The sequence below is a fragment of the Prinia subflava genome, chromosome 1, assembly GCF_021018805.1.
Source record: "Prinia subflava isolate CZ2003 ecotype Zambia chromosome 1, Cam_Psub_1.2, whole genome shotgun sequence".
Lineage (NCBI taxonomy): Eukaryota > Metazoa > Chordata > Aves > Passeriformes > Cisticolidae > Prinia > Prinia subflava.
In genome coordinates, this window is record NC_086247.1 from 106440548 (window position 1) to 106468026 (window position 27479).

At 40.4% G+C, this 27479-nt stretch overlaps 1 protein-coding gene across 6 annotated transcripts in view; it reads left to right on the top strand.

The window, feature by feature from the left end:
- The window catches only part of ELMO1 (engulfment and cell motility 1), a 304523-nt gene that overhangs the window by 186699 nt on the left and 90345 nt on the right, over positions 1-27479 (top strand). For all 6 annotated transcript variants that reach the window (XM_063406486.1, XM_063406504.1, XM_063406491.1 and 3 more), the window contains one exon: positions 12814-12950. In XM_063406486.1, the coding sequence (XP_063262556.1) occupies positions 12814-12950 (137 nt within the window). The remainder of the gene's footprint in view (positions 1-12813; positions 12951-27479) is intronic.

Sequence of the window (27479 nt, forward strand, 5' to 3'; positions counted from 1 at the left end):
CACCACATCAGGACTATGGCACAGAAATGTGGCACCCCCAGGTGGCTTTATGTCCCCAGCTGTGTGTCCAGGTTGCTCCTTTTGGGAGGTGGCAGAAATCCCTCCTCTGCTGGTGTGGGCATCCTCTGGAGCACAGCCTCAGCTGGAATGACATTTGTGCTGTCAAAACCCACTGATAGCCTGGACTCACATCTTAAAAATCTTAACCGTGCTGATTTTACCTTCAGAGAAATTTCCCTCATGTCATTCAGGAATGAGGAGAAAAACAAGAAGGCTGTAAGTTTTAGCTTGCTGTTAAATCTACTAGGGAAAAGTGGAACCCCTTGCATCTCATAGTTTGAGGAGGTGTTGGCTCTGAAATATAAATGGGTAGCCAAGAAGAAATCAGTTGGGTCTGTTTTGAAATGGTTTCAGTTTAAGCTGGAATTCATCTGCTGTACTGTGGGAGTGGGATTGGTGCTAATGGGGAGGGGAGGGACAGGAGGGGAGGGGAGGGGAGGGGAGGAGAGGAGAGGAGAGGTTCGGAGAGGAGAGGTTCGGAGAGGTTCGGAGAGGTTCGGAGAGGTTCGGAGAGGTTCGGAGAGGAGAGGTTCGGAGAGGTTCGGAGAGGAGAGGAGGGGAGAGGAGAGGAGAGGAGAGGAGAGGAGAGGAGAGGAGAGGAGAGGAGAGGAGAGGAGAGGAGAGGAGAGGAGAGGAGAGGAGAGGAGAGGAGAGGAGAGGAGAGGAGAGGAGAGGAGAGGAGAGGAGAGGAGAGGAGAGGAGAGGAGAGGAGAGGAGAGGAGAGGAGAGGAGAGGAGAGGAGAGGAGAGGAGAGGAGAGGAGAGGAGAGGAGAGGAGAGGAGAGGAGAGGAGAGGAGAGGAGAGAGCTCTGACTCTGTGAAAGCCAGATACAAATACATGGAGCAGTTTGACTGCAACTTTTCTCCAGCAGCAGCAGAAATATTTGCAATGACCAGGTTATAGTTCTCCAGGCTCAACAACCTGCAGCTGGGCATAGGGTGTTTCCACTTTCAGTTGAGCCATTCTACTGAGCTGCCGAGAGCAATGAACTTCCTAAGTTTGTGCCAGTTCATGCCCAGAAGGTATTTCCAGATACTGAACCAGGTTGGGTTCCAGTTTAAAAAGAATCCAAATATAATCCCTAAACCAAAACCACAGAGGTTTAGAATTCAATTGAGTTCATACTCTGTAATTCCTTGCTGGGGAAAAACTCCTGGCTGCTGAATTTTAATAGAACATAGGAAAAGTTTCTACTACTTTTTTATACAAGTTTAAATGGGAAGGAGCTGACACTTATTTTTCTAAAAGCATCAGTCCAGTGCTTCTTTTGCATTAGTAATTTTGAAACCAACATATCCAACCCATCCTATTGGTGATGGAGAAACAGCTATTTCTTCAAAAACCCGTTTGAAAACTGAGTTATTTCTTGATGGTTGGTTTGGAAATGTTATTTCTTTAACTTGTCACAGTAGATTGGGAAACACTTTCCTTTTCCAGATGTATTCCTTCACAGTTTTTGAAGTGATGCTAATAACCTGTATATGTCACAGATGGACAGATTCAGTCAAGAAAATTTGGAAAAATCTTTCTTAGGGCATGATGGTATTTTTTCCAGATGAATATATATTGTTTAGCTTGTGTTATGAATGAGTTTATTTTAATAAAAGTGAGGATAGTTCACTTGCCTCATACGCAATATCTCTTGGGACATGAGTGGGATAATGCTTTGTAGAAAAACATCTAAGCAATAATCCTAAATTTTAAGAACTAATTTTAAATTGAAATGCAGAAACAAAGAGTGGTCTTATATATACAAGATGACTTGCATTTTCCTGTCTGAAATTGCTAAATGTCTGCAATGGGAATAATAGGAGAGAATTTCTAAGAAGGTTAGCTTAGATCCTTTTTCAAATACAGCCATATTCCAACAGAGAAAATTCAGCTGAAGGGGTTTGCTTGCTTCTTTTTTGTTTGTCTGTTTGTTTGTTTGTTCTGAGAAATCATTATTTTCATCTTTTTATGTCTCTATTCTGTGATGTTCATGCATACAGACATATTTCTGGAGTGAGTGATAGTACATTTCAACAAATAAGATCCTCAAGGAAAAATTAGGCAATTACTCATGGTCAGTGTGGAATAAAGTGATTGAAAATATAAATGTATTCAGGAACCTCAAGGCATGATGTAAAAATTACTTTATTCAATTCTTGTTGTCAACAAGGACAAAACAAATAATTTTTTGATTTACAATACAAAAGAGAAAATATATATCAAATAACAATGACAACAGTAAAACTAGAGACTACACAAATAATGGAACAAGCTCACAGGGAATACTGTGCTGTTAATAATACCTGAGACATTATACTCAAGATTCAATTTCATCCTTATTGTCCTGATCCTGATCTTTTACAAAGATGTGACCTCAAGAATGTGTTGTCTGGGCCTCTTTCCTCTCCCAGTCTCCCATATATTCACTCAGTTTATACTCAAGGGCTTTTTATCTCCCAGCATCACGAGGAGACAACCTGCACTACTTCACTTAACCTGAACTAGGTGATTCTCTAAGCTTCTTTAGAAACTCTAAAGTTTGGAGTTATAATGAATTATATCTGTTAGTATACAATGCAAATGCCCTAGGATATAGGGCAGGAATTAATTTCAAAATGTTTGCACTCTTTAGAATACCTTTAAGTAAGTGACCTGTTTTTCCAGACTAAAATACAATTTTTAACATAGAAATCTTTTTTTTTACAGTAGTAGGACTGAAATGCTGCTTTAATGTTTCAGCCTATAAAGAAGAGCAATAATATAAAGTAGGGCAATATTACAGCCTAATTAAGCATTTCTAAAACATAACTTTTGATGACAGTAGTTCTACCTATCCAAAACTATGCTCTGTCAGCTGTACGATCATACAGCTTGGTTCATATTGGTCTATGAAGTGAAAAACTCCAGTGGAGTAACTTATGAGGTGAATGTGCCACTTGGAAATGTATTATTTAAATAGCCTCTCTTGTTGAGACTGTGGCCTTATTAACATGATTTTCCATTTCCTTTCAAGAGGTCAAGCTTGACATTTGAAGAGTGAGTGTTAACTACTGTCTTTCTAGAGGCTGATTAATGTTCATAAAGCCATTTGAAGATGTTTGGCACTTAGTGTGTTATGGTGATGATCTTGGATAAAAACACTAACAAGCACTGAGGTTCAGTGTTTCCTGAGCAGCTTGCACCCTGCCACATCACTGTTTTCCCATTTTGTGAGTAGCAATTACTCAGTTTGGTCTGTGTTAAAAAGAGTATGCTTCAGCGGTTTTATTTTTGTTCTGTCAGTCTGACTTTGGGACTCTAGCCCAGAGAGTTAAAAACATAATTTACAGATTAACGCTATTTGTAGAGAGAGAAAATAATGTAGGTGGCTGCAGTTAGATAAGTAAGGTGCAGTTTTCACCACGAGTTTCACCACTGGCTGACCTTTGCCTCAGCCAGTCCATCTGGGTTCCAGGAAGGATGGGGAGTGGGAAGATTAGCCCACAGATTTCCCCACAGATCACCATGTTGTCACAGCCAAGCTTAGAGCTGCTGGTTGCCTGTGGCAGACCAGGAATGGAATAGAGTGGGCTGTAGACATACTAAGGAGTGTTCCCAGCCTGGGGCTTATTCCACAGGATTTTCCCTGTGCAGAGCTGCATCCAGTGGCCAGTTTCTTCTTTCTCATAATTTATTTTCACAAAGGAAGGGGGAAAGATTATATTTGGCAATTTAGTGCATGCATGTACAAATATGCATATTTTAAAGGAGGTACAGTTTGTGGAGATGCAGAAGGGGAGGGAGGAGAGGTGTTACTGCTAAGGTGGTTTGACCTTTGTGGGGCTGTGGCAGTGGTGGCACTGCTCATATTTTCAAAGAAGTCAAGGGCAGATACTAGCTGTGCATCTCCTGATTCTTGAGCAAGCAATGTAGTTTCAGCACGGCTCAGAACAGATCTGACATGAAAGATGAGCTGCCGTTGCTCTAGGTTGTGTGATGTAGTAAACTTAATACCTTAATCACAGACAGTTTTTTTCATTGATAGTGATGTCATTTCCTCCTGTGTCTCTGTCTGTTACCTTGTTTAAAGTTTTGAGTATATCTGGGATTGATTCAAAGCAAGTGGTTGAACTTCAAATGCTTTTCTCCTGTTCCATTTTCTGTGATGGCAGAGAATCTGGGTGAGTTTAGTTCACCTTCTGGCTGACTAAACCTTTATTCTCACAGTTTTTACATTTTGGAAGCTGGCCTGACTGATTAGGCAGAGGTATCAGGCAGTCAGCTGTCTCATACCCCACCAGGGGGGCACTGAAGGCAGTCTAACAGCCTGTCATAAAAATGCAGCAGAGCGGGCATCTCATATACAGACACTCTGATGGTGAGTACAGATGGTTTGTGCCAGGTCTGCATGGGTAATTCAGTTGTAACCTTTTTCCTAACAGAATAGCTTGATACTAGGAAAATGGTGATATTCCTTCCTGACTTGACGGTTGGTTTGTTGGCTCCTCCATGTTTTCATTTGTTTTTTCTCCTTATAGTTGTCCTGCTTTTGCTCACTGGGAAGACCAAACCACCCCCCCCCCCCCCCAAATATGTTCTTTACTCTAGTTGTTTTACACAAGGACTACATAGTTTCTTTGCAGTACAGTTCTAAAGATCGGATTTTAATGAGGAGGTCGATGTCCATGAACAGGGAATGGGAGCTGCTTAGGTAGCAAAGGGGAACCTAAAAAAAAGTCTCTAGACTTCCCAGGTTATTGTTTGCAGTGTTTTTCCTGCAGGTTTTCATGGGCTCCTTTAAGTTTTGCTTACAGATGGAGCCTGAGCCAGCTTACTTAAAGCAGAATTAATTTTCAGTGACAGTTCCTCCCCTCTTGTGAATCAAAACCAGCATGGTCTGTATTTCAAATGGTAACCAGAGGATATTCTGGATGAAGTATCTCACGAAGGTCTTTGGAGAGGCATGAATTATAACCTGTAATACCGACTTTGCAACTTCCTAATAAAGAAAATGAGTAATTAGAGGTAAGCATTTGCTTTTTAGCAAGAATCCCTTCAGGAGGAGAAGCAATAAGCTGGTGCTCTCTAAACTAGCCAGATTAAGTAAGACATGAAAAGTCAGCACTTCTGCCATGAACAGCAGTCTCTCATTGCAGTGCTTGTGGGAGATGACGTCAAGGAGATGCACAAGCAGTGGCAGAGCAAATACCTGCTGCTTCTGCACCCAGGAGCTGCTGACCCCAGCCCTCAGAGTTCTGTGTCTGAGGTGCTGCAACAGTTAGAAAATGTGCCAGAATGTAGCATTTAGCAACAAACTTTGCCAATGGGTACTGTAGGGCTAAGAAGTGTGGTTGCACGGTGATTGCTTTTACACTGTTCTTTATAAATGCTGCATATCTACCTCCCCCATTGCCACTGGCATTCTTCCTGATTTGTCTGGAGATGAGATTAAGTCTGGTTTCTTTGAGGGCTTAAGAGAGAAAGGGTGCAACAGGTAAAGGAACGGGGTATCAACATGGAACAGACGTGAGAAAGTGCTGCCCTTCACAGGTCTGAGCTTAGCTGGCCTTCTGTCAGTGCCACTGCCTGTGTCTGTGTGTCTGCCGGACTTCAAGTAGACAATCTGTGTGCCTGGATATTGTGAGAAATGCTTTTTTATATGGTGGTTTCATTGGTAGTTTTTAAGCTTTCATGTAGCCGTCATTACCCTCTGTGCTTTGCAAGGTGTCAAGAACCTGACAGAGAAGCAGTGTTAACACTTGTAAGAAAGTTTTGTATTATATGTTTATTTGTTAATGAACCTCCTGTAGATTTTTCTTATGTCTACTTCCCTCTTGTTCAATATGTTTGCTGGAAGTGACCATAAAGACTTCATGGGCCCCAAGCAAATTTCTCATGTTAATCAACTAACATTCTGATATTCTCTAAGGTCGTTTCCAACGTAGATAATTCTATGATTCTATATAGTTGTTCAGGGATACTATAAATATGCCAGAGAATAATTAGAGATATGTGCTTGTGGACCTGTGTCCTTTTCTTCACAAAAGATTTTTTTTCTATGATGAATTTAAGCCCTTGGTTTTTTCATACAATTTTTACTCTCAAGGAGTTTTCTCCTAGAAGTGCCTGACTAATTCATATGAAGTGCTCCCTCACTTCTGAAAATGATATTCCAATTATCCATCAGGTTTTAAAACTACATTTTATTACTGTTATTGATTACTGCTTTTTTTTAGTACTGGAAATAGTGAAGAAATCAAGAGGGAAGCAGAGAACTTTCCTGTTGCCCAGCAGTATGCTGTGACAGATTGCAGAGGCAGTTCAGATTTATTTATAATTGACACCTGTTTTGTCACAAACAAAAATAGGCTGCTCTTGAACGAGATGGGGAACTCTTTGTAATTCTTCTCATTTCCTAGTTGCATATAAGAGTCTTTTTTTAAATTCTCTTTCTACTTTGCCTTTCTGTTTGCATTTCCAAAGTCCAGTGTTCAGCCTTCAGGTCTGGTCTAAGCAGGAGAGGTACAGTGAAATCTGTGTATTTACTGAGAGCTGCAAAGGGTCGTTATCTTTACAAAGTCAGCCTGCCTGTGTGGACACCACTGGCTCCACTGGCTTCTTTCAGTTCACCACCACTGCTGGGTGTTGCAGAGCAAATCTGATGCCTGCCTATTTCCACCTCTGGACTGCTGGATCTCTTGGTAGTGATGAGAGCAGGGCTTTGTGGAGTTGTGCTGCAGTAGTCAGGGTTCTTCTTTCACCACTTTTATTTGGGACCGTGAGAGAAGTGAATTTTTAAAGAGTGGCTCCATTATTTAATGATATATTCGGGAGAGGATATGCTTTTCTGACAAAGCTGCAGTCATCTTTAAAGCAAATCTGCGGAAGTTACTGAAGAGCTTGGGGCTGCATAAGCCATGAACATCCCGGTCCTGAAGTTTCATGGAATCCTTGTTTTTCATTGCATATTAAATTTACTCTCAGCATTGAGAAACTTGCAGACCGCAGGATGCCTTTTATGTGTGCTTTTATTTCCAGTTTCTCTCTATAGCACCATTATAGATCTCACAGGTTCAGAGAAATGGCATTGCCTTATGTTCTTAGGAGTTTGAGTTGATGGGTTTTGCTGCATGCTTAGCAATTTCTTATAGTTTCTATTCCAACTAAATATGTGATCAGGTAAGGTAAAATGTTGAAGCTCTCTTGTAGCCCTGTGTTGCTAGGCAATTTTGGTGGCTTTTGTTCTAATACCAGTTGAGTCTTCTAAAAAGAACTGTTCCCTAGGAAAGAAAATCACACAATTTGCAGCTATATTACTACTTCATTACTGCACTGCCACTGCCAGTGACCTTCCTTGCTTTAAATTACACTCTTTCCCTATCATGTGCCAGAAAGGTAGCCAAAGGTTCAAATCCCTGGCAGACCACAGGGATCAGCAGTATAGAAAACTTGGCAATCACTGTATTTCTGCAGTATTAGGTGCTCTTTTTCTTATATGTTCTTATATGTATTACTGAGAATTTTTGATTGCATATATAAAAACAGTCATGGCAGTAGTTATTTTTACTGTACTGCATTTTCAGGGAGAGGCAAAATTACAGTGCTTCTCCTCCTGAGAGCTAGTGAGAATTAGTTGCTCTTTGGTTCTTCTCTTATTGGCAAATAATAATCCCAGAGGAGTGCATGCCAAGTGGAGATGATATTTCCAAGGTCCGTATGGCACGCTTCACTTGTGGATCTTGCTGCACTTCTGAAACTGCAGTGGTTCTTTCCACCCGCCTCCTCTCTGATGAAATATTATCATCTCCATTCTGTGAAATTCGGGAAAACAACTGAAGGGATAAATGACTCACACTGAATTAAGCAGCAGCTCAGGAAGAGAAAGCACAGCTCGCTTTGAAAATTGGATCACATGGCTCCCAGGTACCTTTCAGACAGGGAGATGTTTTTGAACCCCTCTCTCCCTGGGACTTTGCAAACCAGTTTCCCAGGGTTCTGCATCACTGCTTCCCTCACCTCAAAATTGTTCCTATGCAGCTTCAGGATGTTTTTCTTGAGGAGTTTCAGGGTGCACAGGATCTGCTAATACCTCCCCTAGCACAGAGGCTGACTCCTCACCACAGGTGTCTGTCTGCCTCTCTGCGTGACAGCATTTTTGCCAGGTGACCGTGTTTAGTTGGCTGACTGAATAATGTGATTGATTTAAGCTGACTCCCCGCTTTTGAAATACTTGAGAATACAGAGCAACCTTATCACTTTTATTTATTATCTACTTAATCAGGTCTATTGAAGTTCTATTTTGCAGAATGATTGTACATATCTGACATCCTTGAATGAAGTGTCTTATTTGTGATTGTCTTTCATATGCATTCCCAATTTCATGGATCCAAGCCTTAAATTTACAGAAAAATGACTGTTTAACTCACCTCACCTTGATCCCCTATAGCATCAGGAATGGATTTTGTAAATAATGGATTGGGTAGTTCCTAATTTCAAACATTCCCTTCATGATGGATATGGCTTTCATACCAGTACAATCTTTTTCATCTCTTCAATTCAAGAACATCACAAGGGAGGTCAGAATGACCACATGCCCTTTTAGAGAGATGGTGGGGGATGAGAAGTATCAACACAGCAGTTTAGCAGAGTCAGAAAGAAAGCAGAGCTTTCTCAAGATCAAGGGCAGTACCTTGCCTACAGAGGTGTATCACTGTGTCTCTGCCTGCTGTTCTAGCATTGGGGGCAGGGTGATCTTATCTCTGTGTTACTCCCTAGTGCTCCACGAAACAATCTAAGAAAAGAAATTGCATTAATCTTTTCCTTCCCTTCCAAGTGGAAACCACGTGTAGAAGATATCTATGTGTAGTCTACTTTTAAACATGGGGGGGAAATGTAATGAGCCCTTTCAGCAATCAGCCAGTTTCTGTTGAACTGTGACCTTTTGTTCATAACTGTTTTGGACTGTGAGGTGGCACAGCAGCCTGCTGTCTGGTCTGGTGCACTGGTGCTTTCCTGGAGTCTGTCTTGCATGGAGAATTCCCTGTTGTCCATGTTCAGTTCCCCACAGCAACTTTGAAATTTAAATCTCTGCTGTACTTCAAGCAAAACACTTATTGAAATATCATCACATAATCTGTGCCCTTTCAAGACAGGCTTATGCAAATATGCAAATACCTAGCTGTTCTTGACACAGCTAAAAGAAATTCAACCCTGATGATATTCTGTCTCCTGGGAAAAGAAAAGGTGTTTAAAGATGGGGTACAAAATGAAGGTACAACTCTTTTCTTTCTCACTTTTTTTGCCCCTGTTGTTTTCTACTAATTCATGGAGGAACAATGTAACGTGTCAAATCTGTTTATTCCTCAAACAGTCTGGGATTCTTGAATGCCTTTATTGTCATTTAGGAAGCAACTGACAGACAAAATTGTGTTGGGTAGACACTAAAAATACCCACTGTGCGAACCACAAAAACTCCCAGGTACAAATTAGCTCTTTTTTTTTTGCTAGTGAAATTTATGATGAGAAATGAACTAAGCTTTTTTCTCAAAGTTCCAGCTATAGTTCATCTAGAAACTTGAGGGACTACTTTGTATCCTGAGAGGTGGCATATTGATCTACAGCTCCAAGAAGTGTGCCAAGAATGGAAAATCAACAAGATCTTCACCTGATTTATGTAGGCTAGACATCTGTGGCTTGCATTTGGAAGGTGATCTCTCAGAGGCTTAATTAAAACTTGATGGTGAATAATCATGATGATTTGTGTCTCCACATTGCAGCCATGTGGATGTTTTTATGTGGTTGTAAATGTGGTTGGTCCCTGCTTGGGAAAAGAATGGTTGGAAAGTACTGGGCTTAAGGGCCAGAATTTTGCACACAGCTCTTATGCAGGTCTCCATATTTTTCCAAGACTAGACCTCTGTTTCAGTTTAGAGCTAGTCAGATTGCAAGTTAGTAAAAAGATAAATTCAAGACATTTTCAATCATTAAAACTGGGCAGCCTCTAAATTTGCTAACTCTGATCTTGGTCTGATATTGGAAATGCTGTCTTGGGGTTGGAGAGTGGGCAAAGACAGAAGCTTGTAACTTAGTCTTACTTTGGTCTTAACACGATAACAACAACAGCATCACCTTTTCTTTCATCCTCAACTCACCTGTCAAAAAGAGAAGGGAAGTATTGGGACAAGGGTTATCCTTCATTAGATATTTAAACACTCTGAACAGATTTAACTACAGCTGCAGCCTGAAGATTTTTCCATTGAATTCTATGATTTTGTATTACTGTGGATAGAATTTTCAAGACATAGAAAAGGCTGGCACTGAAGCAGGTTGGATTTCTTTTTGTCTCTGCTATATGGATGATTGTGGGAATTTTGAAGAAGCTGTTTCTCATTTGGTTTCAAATTATTCCTAGAATTTGTTTTGTGCTTTAAGATATTCATCCTGCCTTCTAACAGGCCCAACTTTCTCCATTTATGTCAGTAACAGTGATTTTTACTCTTTCATTTTGCAACTGAAAGGCATAAAACACCATCCATTGCCTAGTTAAAAAATAAGGTGAGGAGAGATGTCATCTCTAATTCTGCATGCAGAACAGTCCCCGTAGTAGATACAGTGTGAGGCTGATTATCATAAGGAGCATGAGTTAGAACCGATGATCAATTTTCTGAGAATCCCTAGCCTTTCCATTAATTTTGATTTATTGATTTTTATGAGCAGGAGCAGTGAGGAGCTCAGGCTTTGAGGAGGATCAGAAAGGCCAGTGTATGTCGAGGGTTATTGCCTTGTTTCGCGCTGTGATTTATACAGTGAAGGTACTGGCTGCGTTCTTCTGCTTGGTGTTATTTTATTTCTACTCACCATTATAGTATTTCATGACTTAAAGAGAAGTGCCCTCTGTTCTGCTGTGTCTCTGACATTATTATAGGCTGAAGGTCTGATTATGGGAAGTGCTGAGCCCTTGCAGCTCAGTGGAATGAATGGAAGCTGAAGGTGCTCTGAAAACCACGCCTGAGGCATTTTGTTCTTTGGAAGGGATTGAGTTGTTCCTCATAAATATAGGTCCCTGCTTTGACTAATTCCCCCTTGACTGCAAATCCTTTGAAGTAAATGGAGTTTACTTGATTAGAATTAAACCTGTGCTCCAAATTTAACTCCCATCCTTTCTGTGTAGATGAAGATGAAGAATTGATTAGATCTTAGTAAATCTGATGTTAAAATTAGGCTTCAAATTTACAAATGAGCTCCAGAGTTTTGCTTTCTAATTGGAATATGGCATGCTGGGAAAGATCAGAAACTTCTCTCTCTTTTTTTTTTTTTTTTTTTTTTTTTTTTTTTTTTTTTTTTTTTTTTTTTTTTTTGGTGTGTGTTCAGGTGGTTCTAAACACAATTCATGTTCCTACAGCAGAGGTAACTAAACACACTGAAAGGAGAGTTTTGTGGCTGGAAGAGGGACCAAGACCAAGTGTCTGCAGCTGGTGCAGGGAGTCAGCCTGCCTGAGCCATTCACATCCTCCTGCACAGAGTCTTAATTCTAATTTGTCCAGTTCCAGTGAGAGAAAGGGGATGTCAGACAGCGACTCAGCCTCAGGAAAATGTGATTTATCCCAGTGCTTGATAATTCCATTTTTCTTGCACAGGAGGAAGTTTGCCTAAGTAGTGGTTGTTTGATCCCGAAGTAAGGAAAGGTGCTGCTATTTAAGCATATGAGTGACTGCTGGAAAAGTTCAAAGGAGAATTTATGAAAGGGTGGTAGCTGAAGCTGAGAGATTTGGGACTAGGTATATAAGTCAAGCTTATTCAGCTTGACTTATTTTTCTTTGCCTTTTTAAGAACATAGATATGCAAACTCCTGATGTGGCCCTACAAGTCATGTGGCCCTGTCAAGAGTTTAAAGATTCTTTTCAGTCCTTGGGTAAAGGCCCTTCTCTACTCAGGTTGCTCAGACATGCCCAGAGGTCAGCACTGCTTCAGCCCTTTGTTTTTGAAAATTCATTCTTTGCTCAAGGAGAATCACAGCACACTTCTGCTTTTCCATTTTGGGATCATCACTACAGTGTTCCTTGATTTTTTTTTTTTATTTCCTTAAAGCCAGTATTTGGTAAAAAATAAGGAAGTTTAGGGATTGTTTTTTGGTTTTGTTTGTTTGGTTTGTATTATGTTTGTCTCAGATAAGGGATAGATTGTAGAAGATCCATTGCTTTTGATTCTGGTTATTTTCAAAGACCAAATTTAATCAGTTATATTTTCATCTCTGTATCTGTCAACATTTTTCTTGTTACCTCTGTACAATACGGTAGATCATCTGCTGTGTCAGCAGAGCTTCACATTTCAGTATGTACATTGATCTAATCCTGTTCTGTGAGCAATGGGCCCTGGTGTTTGATTCTCAGCAGGTAAGATGGACCATGCTGTTACAGCAGTGGGGAAGGCTCTTGTTTTGATGAGAGAACTGTGCTTTTTCCCTTTGTCTCTCTGTCCCAGACTGAGCAACAAAACTTGGCACAAACAAAAAGCATTGAGAGAATATTCAGGCAAACAGGTAGTTGCTTCCTCTTCTTGCTGTTGGTCCCCTAAAGACAAGGGTCTGTGTTGTGTTGTCTTTAAGACTGTAGACCAAGGCTGGCTTTTCACAGTAGTGTTTTGATAACTTTTGCTCCAAGAGCTGGGATTTCACTCAAATACACTACTTCCTAAATTTCATGGCTGATTGTATTTTACGTTTATTTTTTGAAGCTCCTGCCTGTACATGTTTTATTCCACCCCCACTTGTTTTTCTGTTTTTAGCCAGTGAGACCTGCAACGATTTCCATCCCATGTTCTTCACCCATGACAGATCGTTTGAGGAGTTCTTCTGTATCTGCATTCAGCTTTTGAACAAGACGTGGAAGGAAATGAGGGCAACTTCAGAAGACTTTAACAAGGCAAGAAAAAGGGTGGGGTGGGAATAACTGGGCAGAATGGTGAAACAAGGCAATATATTCTTCCCTAGAGGCACAGGGATTTACTAATTCCCATTCTGCTGAAAGTCCAGAGATTTATCTCTTTGGACGCTTTGCACATCGGAATGCCAGCATTTAGAAAGTGGTGGATTGAGGATGGGAGATATAAGGAGGTTCACAGACCTTTTTCAGTCATGTTGCACTGCAAACTATGAGACTAAAATCCTGGCTTGAGGGGAAATTCTGCCTTTTTATGTTAGCAATATTATGCTGAAGCGCTGCAGCCTCCAAGGTTGTAAATAATGCAGAGAGAGTACTGCAGTGATAATTCTGTGCATCCCTTTCGTTTCATGTGAGCACTAAAGTGATAAAATATTCAAGAGTGGACACAATCATGACAGAGTTCTGTGCAGTTTAGCCTGCTAAAACAAAAAGAAAATGGAAAAAACAGCAACAAAAAAAACCCCAAACCAACCAACAAACCAAAAAACCCCAACAGAAACCAACCAATGAACCAAAAAAACCTCAAACCCCACAAATGAACAAACAAAACCTGAAAACCAGTGAAATAAAAATTCAACCAAAAAGCTCCTCAGTAACAATTCTAGAAGCTTCAACCAATCTCCTGACCTTCAGAAAAGCAATAAAGAGCAGGTCTGTCTTAGTGGTCCTTAGACATCCAATTTTTACCCGATTTACCATGAGGCTGAACAGTATCTCTGCCATTTTCTAAGAATGGCAAACTCATGCGTTTGTGGCCAGCTGTCTTCCCTGTTTTTGTTGGGATCCTCTGACTGGATCTTGAGGCTCTCCTTGGGAGATGTTTGTTGTAGAATGTTGGTTGGGAATGAAAAGTGAGACTGCTGCTCTGTCAACACATGCCTTACAAGTGCTCTGAAGTCACCAGACTCAAATGTTATGTCAGAGCCGGTAGAAATATCATGCCTGACTTCTAATTGGAACTGTCTATTATTGAAGTGGTCCCAAAATCCATTTCCTACTTCAGAGTGAAGGTGAATTTTTAGGTCACAGTGAGGAATAACCTTTGTTGAGTTTTTTCAGGCATATTAGTTGTCAGCAGTACCAGAGCCCTGGCTAAAGAGAGAAAGGAAGTCCAATATGCACACTGTCTTAGCCAGATGACCTGGAGCCTTGTTCTTATGTGGGATTTCTGACATCCTTCTCCTGACTAATGATCCAGGAACACAGAAGGAGCAATAGTGAGATAATTTACCAAACAGTATAGGGTTGCTAAAATCAAGAGCTTAAAAAGCAACTTTATAAAGACTAGTTCATAATATGTGCTTGTTTTAAATAAATGTATTAACAGCTGCCTATTACTTACAGACCTTCTATCTGAGTAAAAGAAGGATTTGTCTATATAATTTCTCACAACTTGAGTTGAAATATTATTAGCAATCCTAGGGAATTCAGATAAAGAATGGTTCCATTTCTGCCACCAGCCCAGGTCACTCAACAAAGAAAACAAAGAAATTTACTTTGCAGTGTTAGGCATTGTTGTGGAAGTTCATACAAGATCAGGGAGTTTTTTCTCTGATATGACTATTTTGCTACTTGTGTTTTCTGTTGCTGATAGTTCTGTGACTTCACCTACCAGTTCTGTCAGGTTCAATAATACTGGCATTGTATCTTACTGCCTGTGTCATTGAAGACATGGGCAATTCTTAACTCAGTGGGGCAAACCTGAAACATTTACCATTGGACTACCAAGGTTTGTGTCTGGTGGTGGCACTCTGCTGCACGATCCTGAACCTAGCATCTCTGCCTTCAGAAATCACTCTTGATTTTGTACCTGTGTCTGTAAAGGGGAGGGAATGCTAAGCTCTTGCATCTCTCATTTCTAACACTTCTCTAATTATATTTTGCTTATCTAAGTCCTTTCTTGGAGTCATAAGGAGATTTTTGTGCTCTTACCCCTTCAAATGATATGTGGTTGTGATGTGAGTTACTCAGCTGATAAACATCTGAAGGGATCTGTGAGTGAAGCGAACTGTGTTGTTGTGTGGGCTCGTGAAGCACTTGAGGGTTTGTGGGGGCTGATACATTATATGCTGGTACCCAAGGTTTACCCACCTGATTGGTAGGTGACAGCTGCCACTGCAGCCCTGGCTTCACCAAACTAAACACTAATTTTTCATCCTTACCTGGCAAGAGGCTTTAGTGATCACAGCATGTTAGTACTCTGTCTGCATCTTCCCTGCGTGCTAAGGGTACCCATTTCTATGCAGTCACTTTTGAAACCTTGGCAGGCAAGGGCCATGTGGGCCTGGAGAGCATTCAGCCCATCCTTTCAGAAGTGAATGAGAAGAGAGAAGACCTCACAAGATGCAGTAAATTACTTGTGTGAAAAAAAAAAAAAATCTTCCATCTTTTCTTTGTGTTACTATTTTTCAGTTTCAATAACCTGATTGTCATGGCAGTGTATGAAACACAACTTTTTTAAGGTTTACTATCCCCCTACCTGATGGGATCATTTGTTTTATTCCTTTCTCTGTCCCTTCTTTCCTTAAAACTTCCAAAACAAATTTGGACACTCTCAGTATATTGGTTGGTAACTCTTGAGACCTGGATATTCTGATAAAGAATCTAGACTGCTTGCTTTGATGTTTAATCATAATTGAAGAAAATAAGCTTTGTACATTAATTTCAAACTTTTGATTAATCACAGTAGCTTGTACATTGGAGGTCTGTAGGAGGTCTGTGTGCACATACAGAGAATTATTTCCTCCTCTCTTAAATTGGGGAATGACAGGCACTAAAAGAGGCAAGGTGATTGAATTTCCCCTCAGGTTTTAGTGCCTGCTCTCAAGGGTTCTTTAAGCTGCATATCAAGATTTCCTTTTGATGACAGAATGGCATACTGTGCCATCATGGTTCTTCAATTTATGTTGTGGAGATTTTAGATAGGTTTGTTCATTTTTAAAGTTTCAAAAATAATTAAACCAGCACTTTGCTCATGGTTGGAAGAATTTTATGGTATTTTAGTGAAACATTTATGATCTCATGCTTTACCCAATTCTTATTCATTAAAAGAGACGCATTTTGTCAACTCTTGCATGAAAAGTCCTTTGATGTCTGTGGTGATACTATGACACTGTCAGACCTAAACCCTTTTTTTCAGTCTCTCTATATACTAGTAGACATCTGAATAGAATAATTCAGACAGGCAGCTAAGCTTATATTATGCCTTTGTAACATTTTAAGACATGCATAATTCATGCTTTGTGAGTTTCCTAGAAAAATTAAGATGCAGTTGTATAGATAGACATGCAAGTAGCAACAATTCCATTTGAAACCTTTTTGTTTTTATTTGAGCCTACAGATGATCAAAGGATACTTTACAAGTTTCTCCAAAGTCATTTGTGAGCAGACAGTGTGGTTTAAGGCTTTGAAAATATAATCTAGTCTCCAAGCTTTACATACTTCTTCATGTTTTATTAAAGCAGAAGAAAGCATTGTGTATTGATTTTTGGAGTCAGTGCTGACTGTAAGAAAGCTGGACTGAGTTATCTCACATCCAACATCTAGAAACCTTCATCAGCAGCCTGCCCATTTAAATAGGTGCCCATCAGTCAGATTTCCATCACGTAGGGACAACCTGCACTCTGCTCAGGGTAATCAGCTTCTGCTGCCACACAGACTGAGACATACTTAAATTGGTTTGGAGTTTATTGTTTATTTTTAACACAAAGGTAGTTGGAATTCAAAGTACCTGCCCAACAGTAAAATTCCTCGCATGGGGCCAAATGAAAGCATACTCCCAAAGGAATTTTTTTTTGTTGATCCTTACTAGGTGTACTTTAGTAAATGCAGCTGGATTGCCCTGATGTGGATTTACATTGTGATTGCTATCTCTGTAATGATCATCTTGTAAAGTACACATATTGTTTCTTGGGATACAAGAGAGCAAATAGGACATTGTGTAGGGGACAAGATTATCCTCTTAACTCTGGTTTCCAGAGATTTCAGTCAGCTGCTTTTCATGGGTTTGAAGTTCACATGCTAATAGGAGGAAGGGTGAGCAAATGGATTATTTTAATTGCAGCCATAGCTTGTCTTCTTAAACCTGCAGAACAGAGTGAGCAATTTGCTAATTCTGTACCTAGTGTTGTACCATCTTAAAAAAAGCAGATTAAGAGTAAAAATAACTGCTGCCAGTCCCAGTGTGGAAAGAGAAAGACAATTTTTTTTTACTTGGCTAGCAGAGTGTTGAAGCTGGATTATAGAGAATGGGCATAATGTGGCTACTTTTATTAGTATATTAGTGTAGTTGTTTGGTTTTAGATGACCAAAAATGACTACTCATAACAAGATGCAGATTTTCATTCCAATGTACCTAAAGTTAAATAGGAGAAGCCAAAACTGAAAAAGTTGTAAGTACTGTGATATAAGGTGCTTGAAAACAAAATCCACTGCATTCACTAAAACTACAAGTTTGAGGAATAGGAAAGTGGGACAAGGCTGGCTAATGATGCTGCCAATGCATTTTTCTTGTTACTTAGATATTTAGTTAATTTGCCCTCTGGACGTGTGCTTGAGATCATCACGATATAAAACATGAGCTTTTAAATGTTTTATGAAAATGTATTTTGTAATAAGAATGTGCCATAATATCATATAATATAGAAGAAGAAGAAAATGCTTTGTAATAAGAAAAATATTTGCAGAAACCTCAAAAAACTGGTTTCAGCATTCAGCTAGTGTCCATTTCACAGTAGCAGTGTGGTGAGGAGCTGCCCTTGTGGTATCTGGCTATTTCAGGGACCCGCCAAGCTGCAGCACAGGATCCCCCTGCAGCAGGGGGGTTCTGCTCAGCAAGATGATAAAACATGTCACTGACAGGCATCCACATAACAAACTGCCTTTGTGGTGATCAGAAGAGCAGACATTGTTCACAGCGGCAACAGATGCAAACAATAAATGCCCTACGTGAGTCCTGTAATTAAATGGCAAAGCAAACACGGAGGCATTTGATAACCACAAAAGATGTTTATGGCTCATGCTCAGACTCTGCGAACATTTTTCCTTGCTCACTGATAAGATAACAGGAAAGGTAACCAAGCGTAACATAAAAATGAAAAATACCATTTCCTTCCTTGGTGGAGGTTTGGAAATGCCATGCCATAGGTTTCTCATCTCCAGTGTTTGTCATGTTTTCGGCAGCTGTAGGGATGAATAATTGTGGAAGGCTGAGTTCAAAATGTGACTAAGTGTTCAAAGACAGGCTTAAGAAGCAAACTTTTGTGAGAGGTGGTTTGTATGAAAACCTGTGTGGTGGACCAAACCCACCACCAGATAACGTGAGTTACCCATGAGGAAGAAAAGGCCTATGGGGTCATTTTGAAAGGGTCAGAGCAGCAGTGTGGCAGAGGAGGTGTCACCAGCTTTGCTGGGTCCACTGCAAACTGGGGAGACTCGAGGAGCAGACTCTGCAGAGATCCTGTCCAAAATGTCCCCCTGGCTGCAACCTTGTTGTCCTAATGCTCGTCCTTGCCATGGCAGCTCTGTGCCTGACCTGGCAGTGACAGGGCTTTGCCTCACTCCTGTGGGAGCAGCAGGTCCCCAGCATGCTCAAGTGATCCCCTCTAGTGGCACTAGCAATATTCTGCACTTTTCTGCTCCTTGTAGGCTTGGCAGAGTCCTGATAAACCACACTTCACAGGAAGGAGGCAAAGGCACCCAGAGCTGAAGTGCCTTGCCAGTGAAGCAGCTGCAGGGTCAAAATCAGAACCAGGATGCCTGGCCACTCGCTCCAGCCTCCTCCATCACCCTGCCAGAGATGCAGTAGCAGCTCTAGCCCCAAAAGGGTGCTTTCCTCTCTCTGTGCCTCTCTTTCCTCCCACCCAGCTGCACAGGGATGCTTGGAGAAGGGTGGCAAATGGTAGCTTCAGAAAATGAAGGAAGCATTACCTCAAACAAGAGAAAAAATAATTCAGACGAACTTGAAAGTAAAATCCTTTGGTCAGTCTTAAAACCTGTTTGTCACCTCCTTTTCAATTCAATGAAAAAGAAAGGAAAGGGATGATAAACAGCTCTTCACAGATGCTCTCCAAAGCATTTTTGTTTTCTTATGGGTCTGAAGCAGATGAATTTAACTTCTTTTGGGAGAAGCTTTGGAAAGCTGTTCTGTTTGCATTTTACTGTTGGGAAATGCTGGGCTAGATTGCACCTCTCTGTTAGCTTTATTGCACCTTCCCTTGAGAATGTTTTGTTTATAGCAGTCAGGGATATTGCAAATAAATTATTCTCACATAGAATGAATTCAGTATTCCCCAGGCTGAGGCAGATTAGCACAAATTAAATCCCACATTTTCACACCTGAGGCCAATCGCACTTTATTTACTTTTACTGGAAACAGATAATTGCTATAAATATATTGTATCATTAATTGTGTAATGCACGAATTTATAAAAATTTTGTGGCAATTAACATTTTGTAAGTCTGCTGCACAGATTACAGAGAAAATGAGACTTTTTAATTGAAGAAATTACTCCCTTCAAATACCATAGGAATCTTTTAGAAAGCATAATTTGTGTGCAGAAAAATTTTTAGGTCTATTCCATTAACAACCTCTTCCCTCAGAATGGTTTTTTTGAAGCAGTGCAATTGAATGTGATGCAGAGAAAGCCTGTTTAAGACCTTACCCTAGCATTTGGTCAGCATTCCCTCTATCCTTTTTGTGACCTGGATGTATGCCTTCATCAGCTGCTCATTTGGGAATGGCTCTGTTTGGTTTTCTCCATCTCTGTGCATTTATCTTCACCTGTCAGATCTCCAAATGTGTCCCATAGCACTCATCTGCTGCTCCTGGCTGCAGGAACCTGAGAAGGGGTGTTTAAGATGCTGAAGAGGCATTTTTCCATTTACTGAGGCATCAGTCTGTAAAATTCAGATTTAAGTATTCATATCCCAAAAATCTGGGCTGTCAAGCTCAAAAGAACTGAACAACAGTATCACATTTTTAGATCTAGATGGTTGCTTCCTTTTGAAAAATTTTCAGTCTGAACTAGCATTGTCAAGAATGCAAATACATTTTAAGAAATTAATTTGTGAAAATTAACTACTTAGGCTGCATAATGAAGGCATCTAACTTGCCCTTTTTCTGCACTTCATAGCTTATGAACTATTTTTCTAGTTCAAAGACTTTCTTCACTTAACATAGCATCTTTACTATTTTCTGTCTTTGCCACAAGGCTTTGGAAGTCTTTAACAGTAGGGTCATATCTAGTTACAGATGAACGATCCTTCTCCAGTGATCACATAAGCAATGATTTCATGGAGGGCATAGCCTTGAAAGGAAAAGCATTTTCAAGCTTGATTTCTGCCTGTTTATGTGCTAGGATGGGTGCACCAACAGAGAGGGATTCTTCAAGCCAAAAATCAAGGAAAGGAAAGGATGTCTCAACAAAACATCTTATAATTTGTTTAAAAGAAAAGAGTATTTTAGTATAATCCATTCCTTGGCCAGCAGCTTGCCTTGTGCTTTCCCTAGTGATAAAAGACTGTGTTGGTTTCAGCAGTGGATTCTTTTATTTGTGGAAAATCTAGCCATCACTGGCTGAGGGGATTTTATCCCCCAGATTTCTAGTGCAGTCTGTGTGTTACTGTAGAACACATACAGGTCTGTGTAACACCCTAGAGATGATAATTTTTAAAGCTGCTGGTACTTCATACTTTCAAAGCACTCTTCATTTTCATCTCAGTGGGTGCTGATCAAACCAATAAATTTTCTCAGCCTTCAAAAAGGATGATTGAGTGGAAAACCCGATAACCAGAGGAGAAACACTGAGTGTAGGTTTTCTGTGCTAACCGCTCTTTTTCTACTCCACAGAAACCTTTTGCACTGGAAAAAAAATGCCTCAGTTGCATGTAGAGTGTGTTAGTCATGAAGGGAAATGATATAACCTAACTGGAACTGTCACCAAAACAGCATATTTTGTGATATTGCCCCTGTCATTCCTGTCTAAAAGTGTGGAAAATAATCAGATCCCAGGAACCACTCTTGTCTCTGTATTTTTATTTATTCTTTCTAGGATATGTTTTTGTAGTACAGTTAAATCAGAGGTGCATGGCATATGGGTTTTTGCTGCATGAATTGCTGCTGATGTGAATGTCAGTGGGCATATAATACCAGATTTTCACTTTGTGAATCACAATGCATAGAATTCAGCCTGAGCGCTCCCCAGACTATAGACCTTATTATAGGCAAATAAAAAAGGGAAGGGAGCGGGGAGAGGTGGTGTCTTGGATATTTTGTTTCAGTTGAAATGAGGTTATCCTGATGAATGATGCAGCTGACAATGAGGTTTTTATAGCCTCTCTTGGAGCAGCAGAAGAGCTTGTATTATTGTCGGTTTGCTTTAAGTAATTGTAATCTAAATAGCACCATGGTTGAAAAGAGCAGCAGAAATCTTTCATATGTGTCTGGTAAGCAAAGCCAGGATGGTTATTTGTTTTTGTCTCGTCCGTCCTTATACAAATGTCCTTCATTGTTTGCAGCTTCCATCTCGTGTATTGTCTTGATGGAATATGTCAGTCACCATTAAAGAGGCGTGTGCCAGTCAGGCGCTGCTGCTGCCTGTCTCTATTTTTAGCACATGAGGTAACTGGCCAGCATCTGACAAGCTGATCCTGTTACCCGATGCACCAGTGTAAATTAAGGGTGGCTGTGATAGAGGCAGATGGGAGGGAGGGCTGCTGGAAGGCAGAGTGGGAGGAGAGGACAGGAGAGGGTGGTGTGTGGGTGCAGATGGGCTCTCCCCTCCCCTCCTTTACCCACATCAGCTGTCTCGATCCATATCCACACCATGCACACTGGGCCAACACAGGTACTTGCCTCTGCTGGCTCTCTGTAGGTTACTCTTGTCAGGTGGTCACGGGTTAAACTGGGCCTTGGTGTGCTAATGTGAACTGTCCTCAAGTTCCCAGACACTGGATGAGAGGGAAAATGGAGGAGGTGAAGGGTTTAGCATGTACTTTCTGCAGGAAGTGTTAGGTTTTGACCCTCAGAGTATTTGGCCCTGAGACCACAGCAGAGGCAGTTGTCATTTGGGACGGTGGTGAAGCTTAGACATGTGAACCTGGTTTCTGCCACTTTTTCACAGAGAGCTAAATAGCTTGGTGCTGGATGGAAAGTGTTGTGTGTGCCTCTGAAAGTGGTAAAGCTCTTTTTTCTTTGCTCTTTCCCCTCTGTGGATTTGAATAGTATACAAAAAAACTTGTGGATTTACTGATGACTAAAATGTAATTTATTGGGAGGTTCCATCCCAGTTCCTCAAGTTACCTTTAGATTTTGGTCATGATAAGTAAGGCCCCCAGTAATACATATGAAAGCTTAGGAATATTACCTTAAAAGCTGAGCACAGGAATGGAGACAGATTTGATACCATGAAAGTATATTAACCCAAACAACAGGGAGAGGTGAAGGAACAATTATCAGAACCCTTGAAAAAGACATTTGTGCAGATGATTAAAGACTTGCCATGGTCAGCTGAAGATATTTGTGCCACGGCCATGAAACTGAAATGCTCAAGAACCATTCCTTGCATCAAGAATGTCAAGTCTGCTTCTAAAAGACTTCTGTGAAAGTATGTGGAGAAACAGCTTCCACACATGCTTTGAATTTTATGGTAACTTTTTTCTCTGAAAACTTGTCTTCAGATTTCAAGCATCAGTTTTCTGTCTCAGGGAAACTGACTGATCTTTGTTGTGTTGCTGGTAAGAGAACCTCAGCAGCAAGAGCTTTAAAATTGCAGTTCTATCCATTTTGCTTGAATGCTGCCTAGAACTTTTTGTTGTACTTAACCAAGAGCCAAAGGAAACCACAGACCTCATCATATCATTGCTACATTGTCAGCGTCTGCAGAAGCAATTGACCAGCCCTTCATAGTGAAAATAACATCTCTAAAGTCTCCAAGTGGAAAAATGAAACATCCTTGTTTTCGTAAAATCAGACATGTGAGATAAAGAATGTAATCTCATAGCTGTCAAGATTTTAAGATTCCCTCCAAGAGCCCATTTTTATGTAAGCTAGGGTTCTGGAAATTGTTGAAGGACTGTCGCATTCCCGAGGGATCTGGAAGTTATTAGAGGGTTGTTTTCTTCCAGTGATTTTCTTTTTTGATCTGATTGTCATATAACTGGTACTTCTTCTTCATTTTAAGGCCTATGTGTGATTTTCTTTTAAGCTAGTGACTGGATGTAGCAATCTTACTGAATTTATTTCTCTGTTTTAAGTGAAGTTTCCTTTAGCTTCTCTCTGTGTTCAATGCTCCAACCTCCAACAGGATTTATTCCCCTAGACTTTCTTTCTGCCTGTCCTCTTCCCTTGGAACAATGGCATGCCTCATAGTACTTCCACCTGCCCTAAGGAGGGTGTTAATGGCTTTTCTCACTTTCTACCTGAGGACACCTGCTGACTACTTTGGGCAGCCACATCTGAACATCAGTCAAGAGAATCAGAAAAGACCCTTTCATAAGCCGTAGACTATTGGAAGCCAGTTTTTGGAGCCAGGATGGTTGTTACTGGCAGCTACGTATTTTCAGCAGTGGTAGGAATCTGAAGGCCACTGTTAAAATTGTAAAGTCAAAATTACACTCTCACATGTGTTTCTTATTCCTAAAAATTGATCCATATGGACAAAAAAGCCTTACATCGGAAGTAGTAGTATAAATACAACATTTTAATACTGATGGCAGAGAACAGGATAGTTCTTTATCTAGCCCAATTCTGCACACAGTGGACTTCAAAGCTTAATTTACTTAGAGAAACGAACTGTCTCCACCAATCTAGGAGATGAACTTCGGGTAAAAGGTATTGTATGTGTGTAGCTTGAAAATGGATCCAGTTATATACATGGCCTAAATGGCCCTTTGCTGTGTAAAAACTTTAAAGTACCAGGCAAAATCTTTAAACTGGTGGTTCTATTTGAGCAAAAAAGAAAGAAAATATCTCCATAAAACTTATTTACCTTTGCATGGGTTAAGGGTGTTTTATTGCCCTGCTGATTTTAAGCTCCAGAAAACAGGATGTTTCATAGCTGCTCAATTTGCCTTAGTTATTAAAAGTTGAAAGAGCTTGATGATTCTGATTTCTTTCTCTACGCTTCTTGGTTTTAGTACTAGAGTAACACTTCAGTATCTTGTATTGATTTTTATGATGGTCGGGGTTTTGATATTCATTTCTGCAGATATTTTCTTTGATACTAAAAGCTGAGGATGGGTGACTGGCAAAGCAAATTGAGGACTCAGAAAGGCTAATTTCATGTTTTACAAGTATAGTTGTAGGTGATTGCTTGTTGGAAGGTCTCTGGGCTGATGAGTGCCATGAACCACCAGTGCACCCTTGTGTAGTGTGGACTAACTGCACGCTGGGTTGCATTAGCTAAAGCACAGCTAGCATGGCAGAGGAAGGGATTATTTCCCCCACCTTGGCCCTTACGAGGTAGTAGCTGGAAGACTGTGTCCAGTTTTGTACCCTAGAAATGAGGAGAAACTGATGAAATGGAGCTAGTCCAGCAAAAGGCTACCAAGATGATTAAGGAGGATGGAGCATGTGGTGTTCAAAGGGAGTGTGAAGGAACCAGATTTGTTCATCCCAGAAAAGTCTGGATCCAAGGAGGATCCAGTTAGACCTTCTGCCATTGTTTGAACAAGGAGGATGAGGAGAAGATGCACACCCTTCTCAGAAGTACACAGAGAAAGAAGAAAATTAAGGAAATGAAGGAAACTGTTAGGATGTAAAGATAAAATACTCCTGACTACTGATACTGGTGCAGCTCTCGAACCAGTTGCATAGAGAGATTATGAAATCTTTATCCTTGGAGAAAAACAAAACTTGCCCAGAGTTGCCCTGAGGGACCTACGTATGAAATTAGCTCTGCTGTGTCTGCAGGACTTGATGCCTAGAACTGCCTAGCAACCTGAATTATTTTGTAGTTTTATGGGTAAAAAATACTTTCTCGTGCAATGGGATATCTTATCCAAATAGCAAGAAATAGTAATTCATATCATTAATCATCGTTGAAACAAACTCAGATGGAGCATCAGCCAAACTCATAAATTTTTCCTACTGTTAAATAAAGCGTAAAAGAGCCTTGTGATGGATTCCGTAGCCACTTTAAGAGGTCAGGCTTTCCCCATTAACTGTGGTGATCCCTTTAAAGCAGTTTTAACTTGTCTTTCCTCTGACAGATGAACTGTTACTATTCAGGGGCAATCAAGCCCCTTTGGAAATGTGAAGTTGAAAGCATTTCTTCAAAATTTTCTTGCCAACATTTACAGAAGTATGTTTTACTGCATGTTTACCACTAGCTGTACTATAGCATACCTGACATGGTAACTTTTCTAACCACAGTAACCCATTAGCTCATTTGAACCCTAGTATTTAAAGCAGGCCATGTGTGTAGAAGTTGCAGAGCCATATTTGGCTACTAGTGGATTGGTTTTGGGGATGCTTGTTGTTTTGTGCCTGGCTGTTGGGGTTTGGGGTTTTTTTATAAGTGCTTTTCTTGTACAAAAAAACCCTTTGTTTTTGCTAAAGCTCCGTTGCTTACAGGTTCTAGCTTCAGGTGCAAGCTGTCATTTAACCATCCCAGGGAGTTTCAGGTCTTTCTTTAAAGCACAGGTTTATGACCAAAGGAGAGCACCATCTAAATTGACAGAATAAACAAAGGGTAAAAAAGGAGAACAGAAAGGTGATGTTAAGTGATTTTTAGTAGGATAATAAGAATGTATAAATTATGTCTTCCTGCGTGTTGCCTGAAAAGTTAGTGATAGAGATGGGAACTTAGCCCACACCTCACTTGTCAGTGCTTTGATGACAGGACAACTGTATCTTGTTTCTTTTCTCATATCCTGATACACAGTTCTGTTAGCAAGGAGAGGGGTTTTTTTTCCTCTGTGGTGGAAGCATCTTCTACTTTTAAGCAAAATATTTACCCTTTGTTTACATCCTTTAAAGGTTAAAGTAATGAAGTGGTTAGAGGCAGTGTTTGCCATACTTTTGATGTAAATGGCTGAAATTAAAATGTGTGGCAATTTGAGACAGTAATGAGAAGCATGAGGATAAACTGAAGAGATGCCATTCACACTGTCTTTTTGTGCACAATCTCTCATGCACAGTTAGATGCAGTAAAATTTTGAGAGCAATTATGAGAGAACCAGAGCTGCCAGAATTTTTTCCCCCCCTCTCTCTTGAAATGACCAGAAAGACTGCAGTCATAAATGACAATTTAATAATCAACCAATACTTACCAGTATGTGTGTGTGTGAGCAGAGCATTGGCAATGCTCACCAAGGCAAACTAGGGCAGAAAGTAAGACAGGACCTTGAATACAGCAACCTGTATGTTTGTGGTGCCAGGCTCCAACACAAAGCAGCAGTGCTGTTATTGCCAAGGAGACACTATGCCTCAGCCTCTCTGGAAAAAAGTTCCCCGCTGTCCACATGTGAAAATTAGTTTCTGGCTAACACAGAAATGTTGAGCATCACTTGACAGGACAACGGCTCAGGTGTGGAAGGCAGCCAGACCTCACTGCAGGCTGTGGCTTGGGTAGAAAGGTTTTCAATAGTGACAGTATTTAAAAAAGAGTTACAAAAAAGCTTCCAAAAGCTTCACATCCTACAAAGCAAAGCTACCCCGATTAAACTGATAATTTTAAAATAAAATGGCTGCAGAGAAACCAAGAAAACCAGCAAATCCCTTCTCTCTGTTTTTTTGCAGATAGTACAAAGTGTTATTAAAAAAAATCTTAAAAATCTATTTATAAATCAAAAGGAAAAAAGCAGGCAAAAAATTGTACAAGCAGCATCAAGCTGCAAAAATTTTCCTTGGACACATTGCAATACCTTTTCAAAGCAGCATATGGAGTTTATTCTGGTGACTCTAATTTTAACATGAATGGGAGTCACGTGGAATACTCCTGGCATACTGCTTTGAAAATATATCCCTGCATGATTAAGGAAGACTGAAATCTTTTTAAACATCTATTTTTATTTTTTCTAAACCAATTCTGAAATGTTTTTAAAGGAAATCATTAATGGAATGAAAATGCTCCAACCCTGAACAAAGCAGTAGTGTAACAGGTAGAAATACTACTGGCTTTGCACTGTAGATATGTTTGTGTTTCAGAGGCTGGGTAATGAAGAGTGAGGAAAACTTGGAGTTTGCACCCACTGTTGCAACTGCCTCTGCATTGCTTGACCTTTATAAATTTGTCTCTTCACTTGGGAGATGAAGAAATCATTCCACCTATCATGTGCAAAGAGCAGAGGGTTCAGCGAAGGGAGTACAAGGCAGGACTTGTCTCTGCACAGGCAATTGCCATGCAGCAGTATTGACAGCATCTTTAGCTCGTGGATGATCGAGCCTGAGGAAATATGTACTCTGAAGATCAATTAGAGAGAGGCTCATTAGCAGGAAGGAAGTTCTGAGCAGATGCAACAGCCCTGAAAAAGTGAGCCAGAACACTGATAGAGCCGGGCCTGGTG